At 42.1% G+C, this 17,041-nt stretch overlaps 1 protein-coding gene across 2 annotated transcripts in view; it reads left to right on the top strand.

Annotated features, from left to right (window-relative positions):
- The window catches only part of USP6NL (USP6 N-terminal like), a gene marked incomplete at both ends in the record, with an annotated part of 90,594 nt that extends 73,849 nt beyond the window's left edge, over positions 1-16,745 (top strand). For both annotated transcript variants that reach the window (XM_080717160.1, XM_080717161.1), the window contains 2 exons: positions 2,869-3,021; positions 15,328-16,745. In XM_080717160.1, coding sequence (XP_080573286.1) covers positions 2,869-3,021; positions 15,328-16,745 — 1,571 coding nt within the window. The remainder of the gene's footprint in view (positions 1-2,868; positions 3,022-15,327) is intronic.
- Positions 16,746-17,041: the final 296 nt, after the last annotated feature.

Consider the following 17,041-nt stretch of genomic DNA (forward strand, 5'->3'; position numbering starts at 1 on the left):
ACAGGAGGATCGCGCAGGTTTGAAGCCAGCCGCGCGCGCGACCCTGTTTCCAAATCAAAATGTAAAAATAGGTCTGGGAGTGTAGCCCAGAGGTAGAAGGACTTCCAGGAACCCCATTACCACCAAAAAAAAAACAAAAACCAAAAAAACAATTTTTAGCTTTCAGTTGCAGTATTCCAAGGGCTCTGTGAATTTAATTTGCTTTGGCTTAGTTTAAAATCAAGACATGAGATTATTTTTCTTCATGAACATGAAGAAACCCTATTCATCTTTAAAGTCTCGGTTCCACTTAAACGTTATGTGCCTCCTCTTACATCTGTAGAGATGTGAATCAGTGAAGTTTTAGAATATCCTACGGTATTTCTTGTTCAGGCCACATCATTTCATACTCCGCATGTACTCCGCTCTCTCACATTCTTCTTGAATGGTCTGTTCAACACCCCAGCTGAGCTGCAAGCTCACTGAGCACTTGGGTCACATGTATAGTGTTTTCTCTATGTGCTTGACGTTGTTCTAACTATGTGTTTGGTACTTTATCAAAAATTGTTTTGTTACTTACTTAACAAAAGTGGACTTCGTGAGGGCCAGATTAACCATATTTTACATACGAATGAAAATGCCCTGTACAAGATACCTTCGTCAAGATACTCTTGTCCAGAAAAGGATTCAAAAGTGTTGTGATTCGTTCCCCTTACACTAAATCCTTGTTTCCTCAGCACACAGACGTAAAGCACCCAAACTCAACCTTTGACAACAAATCGTCTTCCAAGACTCAGGGTTCTGTCATATAACAAGTAAAAGTCCTTTCCCTTTCTTCTTTTCCTCTGCTTCCTCCCACTTTCTTTACTTCCTTTCTCTCATTTTGGATTATGAATACATCAAAGTATACAACAAATGTATAACTTTTATTAAGAGATATTAATGTTCTCTAAACAATGAAAAAGTAGAAATATAGTATTCTAATTCTTTGTAGCTCTTTTCTCCCTTTTAAATGATTTTACCTTTATAACACTTGATCAGTTTTGACAAGTAGAAGCTTCTTTATCTTTTGTAGATAAACTTTTAGCGCAGCAATTACTTTATGTGCCAGCATATCCTTAGACTGTGTACACTGTGGAGAAACGTGTCTGCTGCTCTGTATTTTTTTCGTGGGGGGGGGGGGAAACAAAGTTCAAAGACTTAATTCACCAGCAGATAAATCCTTGAAAACAAAGTGGTAGTTGAGGGGCAGCAGGGATGGGGAAAGGGGAAATGTTAAGGAGTACAAAGTTTTAGTTAGGGTATGAATAAGTTCTAGAGATCTATAGTACATCATTGTGACTGTAATTATCATATTTGAAAACTTCTAAGACAGTGGATATAAAATGTTCTCATCACAAAAGTGTTTGAATATGTCACTAAGTTAATCATTCTGTAGTGCAATACATATATCAAAACACTATATTATACTCTTTACATACATACAATTTTTCATTTGTCAATTAAAATAAAAACAAAGTGAAAAACAAAAAAAGCTTCTTTCTGGGCATCTTAGGAGCTAAATCTCATTGATAGATTTTTTTCTCTTTTTCTTTTTTCTTGATTGTCTTCAAATATTTAGAGACATTGTTACTAGAAACTTATCACACAATCGTTTTAAGTGGTAAAAAAACATCAGAGGTAATCCAAATTAGAAGACTGATAAGCAAATTACAATGTACTTTTATATTGTATTTTCCTATCACTATTAATAGTGATATTATAAAATTGTTTGTTGCAAGAAGAGATATCAGTGATTATTGGATGTGAAAAAAGCAAAATGTAAGTTAATGTGGAGAATTTAATGTTAAAAATGTATATATGTGTATACATATATGTCCATGAATATATACATCTATTTGTCAGATACTGGGTAGTGTGATCTTGGTGGATTTTTACTTCTTGCTTTTTTGCTATAGTTTGAAACTTTTTCCAATAAAATGAATTTATAAGTAGAAATAAACTTGTAGATTAATAATCCATTTAAAAAAATTCTGAAACACTAATAAATACAGACTTAAAAGTGGATTGGCAGCTGGGCGTGGTGGTACATACTTGTAATCTCAACATTTGGGAAGCTAAGACAGAAGGATCTTGGTTTGTCGACAGCCTCGGCTACTTAGTGAGGCCCTTCGTAATTCAATGAGACCCTGTTTCAAAATAAAGAATAAAAAATAGGGCTAGGGGTATAGCTCAGAGGTAGAATGCCTGTGGGTTCCATTCCCAGTACTGCCAAAAAATAAAAACATAAAAAAAGTGGATTGGCAGCCAGGTGTGTTGGGGCACGTCTGTGATCCCAGTACTTGAGGCTGAGATGGGAGGATCACAGGTTTAAGGACAGCCTCAGCAAGTAGTGAGACTCTCATCAACCTAACAAGACCCTATTCAGATTAAAAATCAAATAGGTCTGGGGTTGTAACTTGGAGGTAGAATGCCTGTGGGTTCCATTCCTAGTGCCACACACACACACACACACACACACACACACACACACACACAGTGGATTGGCCTATAGCAGTTAGAGTTTTAAAGCAATAAAGGGAAAGGCTTCATATGTTCATATTAATGTCTAGATATGGTTAGTCTTAGGCTAGAAAGTATTTGGCAGTAGGTATCCTCTTCCTTTCTGCCCACTATGATTAACCTTCCCTCCTTTGTGACTGCTTTAGTATCAGGAAGCTTTTTGTCTTACTGAGTTTTAATGATATTCACAATGTCATGTGTAAGTTTTATAAGTGTCCTTTGTTAATGATTTTAAGAAAAACTACTCTACCCATATACAATGTTTCATCTTTTTAACCTAAAGTAGCTATTGACTTAACATTTGTATTTCTCTCATTCTTTCTTTAGAACATTTAATGAAATTGTCTATGGAAGAACTTGTAGAATTTCTTCAGGACACTCTAGCAAAAGATTTTTTCTTTGAAGATGATTTTGTAATAGAGCAACTTCAGGTTTCTATGGCAGAACTAAAGCGGGCAAAATTAGACCTCCCCGAACCTGGTAAGAAATACACCAAGCGCTTTGTATCTGAATTATAATTAAGACTGGAAGACGTGGCACAATTAGCGTGGGCTATTTCTTTTTCAAAGCGTAAGCATAAGCATTATACTTGTGATGAGATATTAATCAGTGGTTTACCAGCTGCTCATGGCCCCCCCCCTTTTTTCAAGAAAAAGCAAGTAAACATATTTACTAAATGTACTTCTCCTAGTAGGACAACAGTGCTATTCCTACTTAAATTTTGAAATTTGGTTGACAAATAATATTGCCACTTAGAAGTGACCATGATGTTATTTAAACTTAGCATAGCAGAACGCACTTTTTAACTACATTGCCTCATTTTGTGAAGCCATATACTACAGTAGAGCAAGTGAAGCCCATTTCGTACGTGAAGAAGCAGACTTGAATCTGAAGTTACAGCCTGCGTGGTGGCACACACTTGTACTCCCAGCATTTGGGAAGCTGAGATGAAGGACAGCGGTTTGTGGACAACCTCAGTTACTTAGCGAGGCATTCTGCAACCCAGTGAGAACCTGCTTCAAATTAAAGAATAAAAAATGGGGCTGGGGGTGTTGGTCGAAGGTAGAATGCCCTGGGGTTTCTATCCCCAGTACTGCAAAAAAAAAAAAAAAAAAAAAAAAATCTGAAGTTACAGGGTGGGCTGCGGCGCAGTGGTGGAGAACTTGCACAGTGTGTGAAGCCCTGGGCTCCAGGCTCAGCATCACAGCGACCACCTGGACAGGCACAGAGCAGCTGCTGAGGGACCAGAGCTCACCGACAAGGGCGGCACACGGTTTTCCTGGTTACCACCCAGACTTCTTTACAGTATGTTGCAGTGTACTTTAAAACATTTTCCAGTAGCCACTGTTAGGCTTTCTGCTAAATGATCTGTTGGAGATTTAACAACGGAAATGAGCCAGGCGTGGTGGCACACATTTGTAATCCCTGCGCTTGGGAGGCGGAGACAGCAGGATCTCACAGATTCGAAGCCAGCCGCGCTGGCTTAAGAGACCCTGTTTCCCAATAAAAAGATAAAAATAATGGGTCTAGGAGTGTATCCCGGAGGTAGAAGGGTTTCCAGTAACCCCAGTACCACAAAAAAAAAAGAAAAGAAAACCTGAAATGAAAGAGTAAGTCTCTTGCTTTCAGGGTGCACACAGGAGAGACTGGAGTTTTACAAGTGGGGGCAAGCAGAGTGAACAGGGCAGCAACAGAACTAGACACCAGGCCAGCGGGAGGTCAGGGAGCAGGAGAGGGAGAGACAGGAAGTGCAGAGAGATTGCAGTGGGAATAACCTAGGCGTTTTAATCACTTTTACTCAACAACCTGAGAAAATGATATCCTGAGAAAAAGTTGTTTTTTCCTTTTTCCTTTTAAGCTTTTTTTTTTTTTTTTTTTTTTTTTTTTTTTTTTTTTTGCAGTAGATGACGTGGAAAGAGGCTGGGAAAGTGGTGGAAGCTTGTAGGTGAGAGAAGTAAATAAAGTGAGTTATTGATGCGCTCAGGGAGAGGAGGGTTTGGCGTTTCCCTCCGTCATCTTGGATGTGTCTGTAGAGAAGCAGAATCACATCCGTGGAAAATACTTTTCTTCAGTAAAAACTAAGATGCTCTGCTTGTACTTATTTAATTGAGAAGGGTTTAATCAGCACTTCCCTGAGGTTCAGGTCACGAGGACAGACCAGAAAACACCCCTCACAGCAGTAATTGAGTTGCGCCTGGGCCGCGTGAAGCCAGTGCCTTTGCTAAGTGAGGGCGACCTGCCCTTCGTGGTGTAATAGCGTCCATTTTCTACTAATCATTCCTGTAGCAGGAAATGTGTTTCTAGCAGCAATTACTAGACCTGCCATTGTAACATTTATTTTTAAATGCCTTGCCGACTTTTAAAAAGAGTTTAAGGCAATTTTTAATAAAAGGACATATGAAAAAAATGTATTGCAGAACTATCTAAGCCTGAGATGAAAGTTCAAAACCTGTGTATAGAATGGGATGATGATAATGACTTAGCATCTAATTAGCAGCGTATACAATGTGCTACATACTTCAGACGCCCTCTCATTTAGTCCCTAAAAATAACAAAAAGTGCTGGGCCTGACTTCACAGATGGGGGAACTTACAGTAGTTTGCAAGATCTTTTCAGTAGGAAATGATGGCATGGGGATGGAGCGGGGCAGGAGGTAGAGGGGGGTAGAGCTGACTCCCCTCCTCACTTTGTGCTGTTGTGTCAGGTCACCAAAAAGAATCCACTGGTGTTAAGATTTTAACATTCTGGGGAAAAGTCCCTGTTGTAAAATAGGGTTTTTCTCAAGCAGCCTCTACTTTGTGGCCGGTTACCATTACTCTGATGACTCTTGGTGCAGTTTGTAAGTGCTCTACATCTCTCACCGACCCGCTCCAGTCTCCAGTCTGTCCCGTGTAAACCCTGGCCGTTGGCACCCACCCTGGGTGCATACAGACCTGGCAGCTGCAAAGCCCGTGACGCGTGCGCGCTTCAGTCCACTCGTCACCAGATGGCTAAGCAGGCGCGTCACGGACGCAGGCATGGGCAGAGCGGGCCGCGGCTCCCGGGCCCTCGGAGTGCTTTCATCTTCTGGTATTTTTAATATATGCTAGCCAATATGTTTGACTGACTCAAGAAAGTACCCAGCTATTTCTAAATATAACTGCTGTTAATATTTTATACTTATTTTTCTGTGTATATTTTTAGTTGCTTTTGAACTAGTTTTAAAACATTTTATGGTGAAGTTTTCAAACATACAAAAATATTGAAGTGTATATTGCCACCCTCCCATGAAGCTATCACTTAGCCTACTGAATAATTTTAAAAACACCAGGTACTTTCTACACTTGAGTATGTATCCAGGAAACAGGACCTTGCCCTGCCTTGCTCAGGACGAACCATCCCCACCTCCACCAAAGCAGCAGCATCTCCTCATCCCTTCTGTCCCCAAGCTGCATTTCTGTCTGTTTCCTCAACCCTCAACCGCATTTAGTCAGAAGTCACTCTGTAGTTGTCTGATAGCCTTCTTCAGGCTCTTCTCCTGGAGCTGTGCTCCTCCCTCTCCGCCTCCCCCTCCTCCCTCCCCCTCTCCCCTCCTCTCCCTCCTCCCTCCTCCCTCTCCCTCCCCTCCCTCCTCCCTCTCCCTTCCCCCTCCCTCCTCCCTCCCCCCCTCCTCCCGCTGATGAAGAGATCCTCCAGTTGTCCCGTGGAGTGCCCCACATTCTGGAATTGTCTCATTTTTCTTTCATGATGTCATTTAACTTATTCCTTAGCATCTATATTTTCTGAAAACTGGATATTAAATATAGCAGTTTAATTAGATTCAAATTAAACAAAAGGTACATAGTGACTAGTTTTGGTTTTTTATTTTTTTACTATGAATGATGCTGAGTCTGCAGTTGTAACTAAATTTATTTATTAAAACAGACACCTTTTCTGTTACAAGTAATCTCTGGTATAATGCTGTGATACCTGCAGATACCCAGTTTCCCTTTTACCTTTCTCTGATGGTATTACCTTCTATTGATAATCCTTACCTAAATCAAATATTCTTCAGAAGGTAGAGAATCGTAATTTTCTAATTCCGTATTTTTTTTATACTTTTTGGCTGACTTTTTCTGTAACAAAGAGCTCCCCTTTCACCAACCATAGCTCTCTGCTTACTTTAAAATGTTTTTGCATGAAAAGGTAAATAAATGAAAATTTTAATTTTTGGTGCTGGAGATTGAGTCCCAGGGCATTCTGCACCATGAGCTACAACCCTGACCTGATTTTTTTTATTTTGAAACAGGGACTCACTATGTTGTCAGAGTTGGCCCAGAACCTGTGATCCTCCTGTCTCAGCCTCCCAAATACTGGAGCTCCAGGCCTGCACCACCGCCCCTAGCTTAAATGCTTAATTTTTTATTCTTTTTACCCATCTTTTTCTCTCTATCTTCTATTCAGGGAAAGCTCTTGTGAATTAGTAAAAGCCAGTCTGTTTGGGAACCCTGTGTTGACCTCGTGTGACTGGCAGTTAGGACAAAGTCACGGTTACGACCGATACAGAGGAATCGACAGGAGGTATTTCCTTAGAATAATGGAGGAACCACTTTAATATTTATCTTCTATGTCAGAAAATATGAAATGAAGGAATCTTTTGAAAGGAAAGTATTATGTTGTCTTTGGCTCTGATACATTCCCTTTTCCCCCCCTAAGGACATTTGGAATTTTACTCTGTTTATAGAAAACAAGCTTCACTGGCCTCCATACCGTGTCTTCTCCTTTATATGGTCTTCTGCCCTGGAGGTGACAGCTGTTGACTGGAGCATGGGAAGGAAACAAACCCTTGTGCTTATCTTAGCAGCATTTCCACGCAGCACCAGTTGGGCTCTCTCTCTCCTGCGTGGTTCACAGCACTGCCCAGCCCGGGCCTGCTCCAGCTCTGCCTCCCTAGCCTACCCTTCCTTCCTTCTTTCCTTTCTTCTCCCTTTGCTCTATTGGTTTCTTTTCTTGGACTCATCTTTAAAATGAGCTGTAGGGCGTTGTTTATTTTACACACTGTTCTTGGGCAGTATCCTGTCTCTCATGGTTATAGCAGTCTCCTCAAAGGACTTCCAAGTCTACAACCTGACCCAGGTCTTTGTCCTGGAAGCTTCTGCGTCCAGCCTGTTTGGTCAGTACCTCAGTGGTCATCTTCCGCGGGCCGCTTTCATGCAAACTGTGTGCCTGAGTCAGGCGTCCCCGCCCAGCCTCCAGAGCATGTCCCCTTCTCCTTTGTGCTCCCTGTCATGGTAAATAGTCAGCACTCAGCATCCTTCGTTATTGCAGAGCCCCGTGTCCCTGCTGCCTCCACTTCCAGACTGGCACCGCTTGGTTACTGTCCAATTGGTGAGCAAGGTTTCTGCTTCTTTCTATTTTCCCAATTCAGCCTTCCTGCCTTCCCGGCACTGTTAGTAACGTAATAGTCATAACAACAACAAGCTTTGACCCTTGTGTCATAAACCCCTTGCTAAATGCTTTAATTCACATTACTAACTCAGTTTTTTCTAACAGTTCTTTGAAATGGGTATTTTTTTATGCAAGTTTGTTCTTGGTTTTTGTTGTTTTGTTTTGGTTTTCAGGTATAATTTTCTATGTACAGGGTTACTTAGGTTTTTAAAATTAGTATTTTACTTTAAGAAACCTATTTCTCCTTTATGTTTAATTCAGTTTTAAAAGTTCACATAGGACTGGGGTGTGGTTCAGTAGTAGAAAACATTCAAGAGGGCCTGGGTTTCATCCCCACACCCCAAAATTAGCATTTTAAAACCTAACACATTTTTACATCTCTTCTAAGGGAGGGTTTGAGTGAATTTTTACTTTTGTTTATATAGTGTAAATTGGTATTCCATACTTTTACCGATTTTTTTTTTACATATGTGAGAATTGAAACTCTAGGAAACGCAAAGTTCAGATTTTAAAATTTAAATAACTTTCTAATTATAGTCATAATTTAGAAAGCAAACTGTATTTTTAGTGACCTTATTAATTTTTTTTGTGTGTGTGATACTGAGGATGGAACCCAGGGGCATTGTACCTCCGAGCTATGCCCCTGGCCCTATTTTTTATTCTTTATTTTGATACAGGCTCTTACTGAGTTGCATATGACCTTACTAAGTAGCTGAGGCTGTCGGTGAACCATGATCCTCCTGTCTCAGCCTCCCAAATGCTGGGATTACAAGCACGCACCATCATGCTGGGCTTAGTCACCTTATTGAAGGTTGTAATAGTGTTTTAATTGTATATTATTCTGGATAATGGTACATTAAACAGAAATAAAATAACATGTTTTAGATACATACATATTTGAAATCAGCGATTTTGTGAGAATATTTAAAAATTCAGTTGAACTTGACATTTAATATGGAAGGGGATAGGAAAATCTATTCCTCAAATAGAACAACTTTCCCAATAGTCACCCAACGCCATTTACTGAAAATTACTGTAATAGTAAGAGCACCTATATTCTGTTGTTGCAGTTTAAAAGTAGGATATTGTTCCAGAGAGAGGACGCTCGGCACTCTAATGTCTCTGGTTGGGTGCAAAAGGCTGCTAATGGCTCTGAGGCCATGCAGTTGAGCATGGTGTCCACTGGGTGGTGACAGAGACCGGAGTAAGACTGCAGATGGAGCAGCCTGTAGGGACATAAGGGGACCTCTCCTTTATCTTTGTAGGAGAGTGAAAGTGTTCTGTTGGCCTTCCTTGGCCTTTATTGTAAGCATTGACATAAAAATACCACTGATGTGACTGAACGCCCGGGTGAAAAATATCACTGATATATCTTCACAAAAGCCTCCCCCCTTAATTAATTCTTCAGAGCTTGTGTTTTTAGGAAGAACGTGAGATTTTAGACATGAAGCTGAGTTTAAAAATATTAGTGGAGCGAGCAACAACATTATTATATCTATTGAAAAGAAGTCCAGGCTAAAAGCCTGGATAATAAATATTAATAGTTTGCCTACAGAGAGCTGTTTTGACAGCAGCTGTACTTGAATGTTTTAATTATAGTTAGTCGCTAGAGTGAAAGGAAACATTTAAACCAAAGAACAAGTATAGCCATATTTTTTGGGGTGCATGTGTATAGTACTTGAAGTAGGTTGAGATAGCTTTAAAAAGAGATTGCACCAAAATGTTAATGTTTTTATTTGGATCTACTTTTATGAGGGGTAAATAGAAAATATTCACTGGCATATGAAAATAGTAGCACTGCCACCATTGTTCTTATAGTGTCTGTACAGTATTGCTTTAGTTCACTAAAAGTTGGATAATTAATCTTCACAAAGGAAGCATCTTTATAAAGAAGTCAAGTATGTCTGTCCGCTTAGCTTCATGATCATGGAGGGCAGAGTCTTTGAGTATGGGTGTTGCTGCGGGAGTTGATAGGCTTTGCCAGTCCAGTTTTTGTGAATACATGTATATGTATGTGTGTGTGTATATGTATATGTATATATGTATATATATATATGCATGGCAATAGATTGCTATGAGTTTTTTATATTCTATAACTTATTTCACCATGTTTTTGTTTCCTAAATATTAGCTAATTTTACAAATCTAATGGTGAGCATATAATTTTTCTAGAACAGTGCAGTCTTGAGCAACCTCATAGCAAACAATGTGCATTGTGTATCCTTAATTATTACAGTAAATTTCCAGGGGTGAAATTGCGAGATCAAAAACTTTAATATGCTTTGTTAAGTTGAAGAGCTTGTTTCTCTAAGCCCACAATAGTGAGATAAACCAATATTAGAAATATATTAATTTGCATTTCACTGATAACTTGTGATATATTTACCTGCTCTCTTTGTTTTTCTGTAACTTTCCTGTTTATATCCTTTATGTAATGCTTTTCTTAATAATTTTAAGGGTTTATTAGCTTTTAATAAGGTACTCCATTTTTTTATCCTCTCAGTTCAGAACTTTTTATCAGTCACTTGGATTTTTGCATGTGAACCACTACTACTATGACAGAACTGATGCCATTTTGTATAGACGTGTGGATGACATTACATGGGGAGATAGAACTAATGCTAAGTTCCAGGAAGATCTCACGTTAAAGTGATGAGTCCAAATAAGACTTAGGAATCAGTAACTTCAGACCTTGCCTGAGAACAGTTGTATAGCATATAATAATAATGTTACTAAACATTTACTCTATTCCAAGAAATATACTAGACCTTTTTTCATATATTAACTCCAATCCTTACCGCAAATCTATAAAATAAATATTACTATCTTCATTTATAAGTCAGAGATCTGAGCCAGGGAATGGCTACTTAACTTGTCCAAATTTAGAATGGCAGAGCCAGGATTCACACTCATCTTATTTGTCCCTTTTGGCCGTGCTCTTTGCACTGTGCTGTAGAAACACACAGCTTAAAAACATTTGGGAAATGGTGTCTGTGAAAAGGGTCCGCGAGACAAGATGAGGACCGGAACAGCAAATCCATTTCCACTACAGAGGTCCAGATAAGGGAAGTAATCGCCCCGTTTGTTCTGTTTAAATATAGAGCACTTCTGCCTCTGGGGTTATTATTTCAAAGGTTCCAGGTGTAATGCATCAGAACTCTGCCTCCCCTGAGTACTAGCCACTGCCATTGCCACTGCCTCCACCATTTCAAATCCTTCCCAGGCTCTTTTTCCACTCTGAATGTTGTCCAGTGTTCCTAAGCATGCGTGACGGTAGCATTTGACATTTGGTGTAATTTCTCCAAAAAATTAAGGTTGGTAGGATCTGATTTCTGTTTCTCCTGAATACAAGTCTCCACCGCCATCACGGAGACCACTTTCAACACCGCCTTTCTCCTTGGTCTCCGCTAAACTCTCTCCTTACAGGTGATGTCCAAGATTCTTAACAATATAGAGAAACAGCAGTCCTCCTTCACGGGGAATTTTTCCATAAGTTCCAGTGTATTTGGATAAGTTTTGTGTGTATCTCCAGTCCCCTGGCATCCAGCAAGGCCGGGATCGGAGCTCACCGTGAGGCAAGGCCAGTGCTGGGGCCCCGAGGCCAGGATTGGAGCCTGCTGAGGGGTTAGGCCGGTGCTGGGGTCAGCGAGGCCGTCATTGGAGCCTGCCATGAGGCAAGGCAGGTGCTGGGGCCTCCAAAGCCAGGATAAGAGCCTGCTGAGGGGATAGGCTGGTACTGGGGCCAGCGGCCGGCATCAGAGCCTTCCGTGAGACAAGGCCGCTACTGAGGCCTCCGAGGCCGGGATCGGAGCCTGCTGAAGGGTTAGGCCGGTGCTGGGGCCAGTGAGGCCGGCATCTGAGCCTGCCATGAGGCAAGGCTGGTTCTGGGGCATCCGAGGCCAGGATAAGAGCCAGCTGAGGGGTTAGGCCGGTGCCGGGGCCAATGGCCGGCATCGGAGCCTGTCGTGAGGCAAGGCTGCTACTGGGGCCTCCAAGGCTGGGATTGGAGCCTGCCAAGGGTTAGGCCGATGCCGGGGCCAGTGGCCAGCATTGGAGCCTGCCGGGAGGCAAGGCCGGTGCTGGGGCCTCTGAGGCTGGGATAAGAGCCTGCCGAGGGGTTAGGCTGGTGCCGGGGCTAATGGCTGGCATTGGAGCCTGCCGTGAGGCAAGGCCGGTGCTGAGGCCTCCGAGGCCGGGATCGGAGCCAGCTGCGGGGTTAGGCTGGTGTCGGGGCCAGTGAGACCAGAATCGGGATCTCCCATGAGGCAAGACCACTGCTTGAGCCAGCGAGGTCTGGATCAGTCCACCGGGTAGCCAGGCCACTACTGGGGCCATCAAGAGTGGGATCGATACTTGCAACGCGGCATGCACAGAGAAATATCACAGAAAATATAAATCAGATGCTTCCCCTAATCAGCAATAACTAGGAGGAAAGGGGCAACAGGAAGAGGTCGAGCTATAGAAAGGGCCCCATAGTGAAGCAACTAAGGTGACCAATCAGAGGGTATGGAATAGGGGAGGATGGAGCCTCTTTAAAATACAGGAGGTACATAAACAAATGTATCAAAGTTAATCACCAAACAAGCATGGGATCGAGGGAGGGGGAGGGAATGGGATGGGGGCTGGATGAGAGCTAATTGGATGATGTGTGCTTGTATATCCTCTCAAGTCTTGTACTCCAATGTGATTGATATATGACTACAGTGCACCAATTAAAAATAAATTAATAAAAATAAAAAAATAAATAAATGAGTGAATTGTATGGCACGTGAGTTCCTCTCAATATAATAAACCTGTTCTAAAAGTGAAACTAAAAGAAAAAAAATAAATATAGAGCACTTCTTAAATTCTAACATAAAATACTGCCTAAATAAAAACATTGTAGAAGGGTAGCCTTAGGGGCTGGGGGTATGGCTCAGTGGTAGAGCGCTTGCCCAACAGGTGTGATGCGCTGGGTCCCATCCTCAGCACTGCAAGGAAGGGGTGGGGGGTACCATTTTATCTTCAGGTGCCTGTGGAAACACTTTGGAAAGCCAACCTTAAATCGCTCATTCCCAGCAATAGGGAATCTGCAGAGTTTTGGAAGTCTAGAGTGTATTATGGATTTATTACTCCCTGGGTCAGTCTTGTACATTGCTTTTCCCACTTGTTTTTTTTTGGTGTGGGTATATAGCCACATTCCACTGCTTTGGTTGGCTCATTACATTGTTGACATTAGAAGTGTGCTGGAACCATAAGACCAAATGATCATAAGTAATAAAATACTATACCTTTTTTCAAACAGAAAAGGTAGCCACAAAATTTATGTTTGTTGAAATGAACCAATTTGGAGATTTAGGATGTTGACCTAAAGGTAATTTGAAACAGCTGATTCCAAGTGGATTGAGTTTTCCTGGGTTGACACAGGTTGAAATATTAGAAGCACAGGGAGCCCTGTGGTGGCGGGAGAAGGATGTGCGTATCCGCCCAGGGTGACATCCCTGGGAGAGTGTGTTCCGCGGTTCAGCTTAAGATCTTTTCCACTTTTAATTTAAGTACTGCTGTGGAGGCTTTAAAACACATCACAAGCTGGTGGCTCTTTTTGCAGGCCGCCTGAGGCTGGGAAGTGGAGAGGGGGCAGGTGAAGGGCTCAGCATGCAGATCTTTGCAGTGAACCCTTGTTCGGGCACAGCTGACAGGAGTGATGGGCCACTCCCTGCCGCCTGGTCCCCGTGCTCTGGAACGGGCTCGCCTTCACTGGCTGTATTACTATCTGATGAGATATCAGTCGTCCACTGAATTAGCTGGTCACAGTATTGTGTTCTACCCTTATAAATTGTCAGAGAGAGGGGACTGGTGCAAAATACATGAATTCAGTTTTTCTATTACATAGGCTTGTTTGATTGGTTGTTTTATGCTGTTATTACTGTTTTTTCGTGGTGCTGGGTATGAAACCCAGAGTCTCACACATGCCAGGCAAGTACTCTCCGACTGGGTCCTCTCCTAGCCCCTCTATTACATAGGTTTGATATCTTTTTGATAGTTTATGTTTGTTGGGGTTATTTGCCAACAGGGAAAGGAATCCATGTCTTTGCCTGGGACTGAATGGGTAACTTGTGAGTGGGAGATGACACAGTGTTGTGGGGTCCTGGGAGGACTTTGTTGGGTTGATCTGGCAGCTGAGTCCCTGCCCGTGAGTACTCTTGACTGGGCTGCACTGGGGCCAGTGCTCTCAGAAGCCAAACTAGTGATGCTCCAGTCACTTCATACGACACTCGGAAACAAAACTTCCCCATGACAGGCATTTTAAATTTGGCTTATCACTTGAAATAATTTTTACCATCTATAAACTCAGGCAGGACTGCGTCCCCTGAACCTGGGGCCCTGAGGAGCTGCCTCGTGGAGGAAGAGGGTGAAGGCAGGAGTGGGAGGAGCTGGAGCACCTCACTTTGTTTATGCTTTCTTGATGTATTGAGGCGTCACATGAAATTTGATTTTCCAAGATTTTGCTTTTAAATTTTTTTTAAAGAATTAGAAGAGCACAATGGTTATTTTTAGCTCAGTTATTCTGATTTTGATATCTTAATTTTATATGAAGCCTCTTCCATGGCCATTGCTTAGCACTACGCTCAGTGCAGAGATTATTCAGAAAATATTTGTTAGATGGATCGGTGAGTAGATATTTGAAGAGAGCAAAACTTACTGTTCAGCAACAGTACTTTATTTTATAATAACAGGTGAAAAGAGTTAGAATTTTTATAAGTTAATTATTTTTCTCATGACAATATTTATTTGATATCTGTATTGAATTAGATCATCTTTAAATGCTTTGTTAAATGTCGAGTTTATTGTACCTCCCTTTAATCCCTTTGTAATTTTCTGTTAATTATTTAAAATATAAAACTAAAAATATTTGATGATTTTTTTTCTTTTTAAAATTCTTTGACACTACAATAGGTCATCGGTTGCATTTTAAATTTGGCAGACCTGTTTAAAGTTGAAAGGAAAAATTGTACTGACATCTCAGAGCCATTTTAGTTGAGATAGGCTGAAGTGAAAGTCATGTTGTGTGACATGGAACAGCAGATCTGCAAGATTGTGTTAGGAAAGAAAACAGCATCAGCTTCACAGTCTTAAAAAGCATGTGATACGTGTCTAACAAAGCACAGAGTCATGTGTAAGAAAATCGAGTGGACGACTACTGCCTGCTTGTTTGCCTACTGAGACTTGAGTTTGGGTATGTCTTAGCATCAGTCTCTCTAAAATATACTTCTCATCAGCCACTAAAATTTTGTGGTGAAAAATGTACACGTGTATCAGTACAAATATGAAAAGTATGCATTTATCAATAATGTATTCTGATAGTGTTTGTTTTACTTACGAATTTATCTTTCCCTTTAGGTAAAGAGGATGAATATCCCAAGAAACCTTTAGGACAGCTTCCACCCGAGTTCCCTAGTGGAGGCACCAATCACCTGAGCAACGGGCAGAGGAGTGTCGGCAGGCCCAGTCCCCACATAAGCAGCAGAAGGGAAGGTGGATCACCACCTCACAAAAGACATGAGCACGCCCCCCACCAGAGTAGAGCCAGCACCCCAGAAAGGGCCAAGCAGCCCCGACGGAAAGCAGCGGACCAGGAGAGTAAAGACGTTAAAGAGGAGGCAGATTTTCAAAGAAAACTTACATCAGGTCCACAAGACAATTCCAGGCAATATAATCATGCAGCTGCAAACCAAAATAGCAATGCCACTTCAAATATCAGGAAGGAATTTATGCCCAAGTGGAACAAACCCTCAGATGTTTCGGCTATTGAAAGAACTGCCAGGTATGCCATGGACGGCAGAGGTCGGCCAGTGCAGCCCACGCTGGCAGTCCCCGTCCCAAGCGCTGCTGATCCTCGGGCATCGCACACACGGCAGAAGATGAAGGTCTGGGATGTGGATGAGAGGAAGCGAGGCTCCAACGCATCCCAGTATGATAACGTGCCCGAGAGTGAGAACGAAAATGGAGCTTCTGTTGAAGAGGCGCTAGAAAGGGCATACTCTCAAAGTCCAAGGAGTGCAAGTTACGCTAGCAGTCCGAGGAAGCATGCTGAGCCAGGAGCCAGTCCATCAAAAGCGTCCAACAAGTTCACGTTTAAAGTCCAGCCCTCAAACTATGAAAAACACCCATACCAGTTAGAAGGCGAAGATCGAGGGCCTGTGCACCCTCCGTCCTACAGCAGCCCCCCTGTGTACCAGGGGAATTCTCCGAAACGCACTCCCCCTGCTCACAGCAGCTTTGCCTCTGCACAGCCCAGCCCTGGGCCTCAGCTCAGCCCTCCCAGAAGACCTTACGGCTCCACTCTTTCAGCTGAGATTTCTCCAGAGAAGTCCTTCAGCCGCCCAGCGCCTCTTGTCCTACCATCTAGTCGAATAGAAGTTCTTCCTGTTGATATTGGTACTGGGAGTTACTCGGGAAATGCAGGGTCACCAAAAAATGGAAACTTCATCCTTCCTCCAGTGGATTATTTGCCAGATAACAGAAAGTGGTCAGAAGTTAGTTATACCTACAGACCCGAGACGCATGGACAGTCGTGGGCACGCGATGCCAACCGTAGCCACTTTAGCAATTTACCAAAATACTCAGCCTTTCAACATGCACCTTTCCAGGACCATAATCTCCCAGCAGTTTCAATAGATAGTCCAGTACGGTATAAAACTTCACCCTCTGTGGAAGATGCCAGTCCATCTGGGTATCAGTATGCAGGGCCTTCACCCCCAGCATATCACTATAGAAATCGGGAGGGGCTCTCGGTTCAAGAATCAGTATTGCTGTGAGAATATATCCATACTTGCTAAAGACAAGAGAATAGAAACATATGAAACTTTCATTGCTATGTTTGTAATTGCCAAAGCAGTATTTTATACTATTGTAAAAACTCGCACAATTCTAGTGTATGTTAGTAATAAGAATATCGAGAAATGTCTTCATCCCCCATAGCTGCTGCTTCCGATGAGCATTTTAAATTACGTCAGCACTGAACCTGTTGAACTGAACCTGGAAACATAGCAATGGCGTTTTAGTGATGCACGCACAATAGCGATTTTTTACTCAGTTGCTTTATACCTCTCTC

This window comes from Muscardinus avellanarius, assembly GCF_963383645.1.
Source record: "Muscardinus avellanarius genome assembly, chromosome: 20".
Classification (NCBI taxonomy): Eukaryota; Metazoa; Chordata; class Mammalia; order Rodentia; family Gliridae; genus Muscardinus; species Muscardinus avellanarius.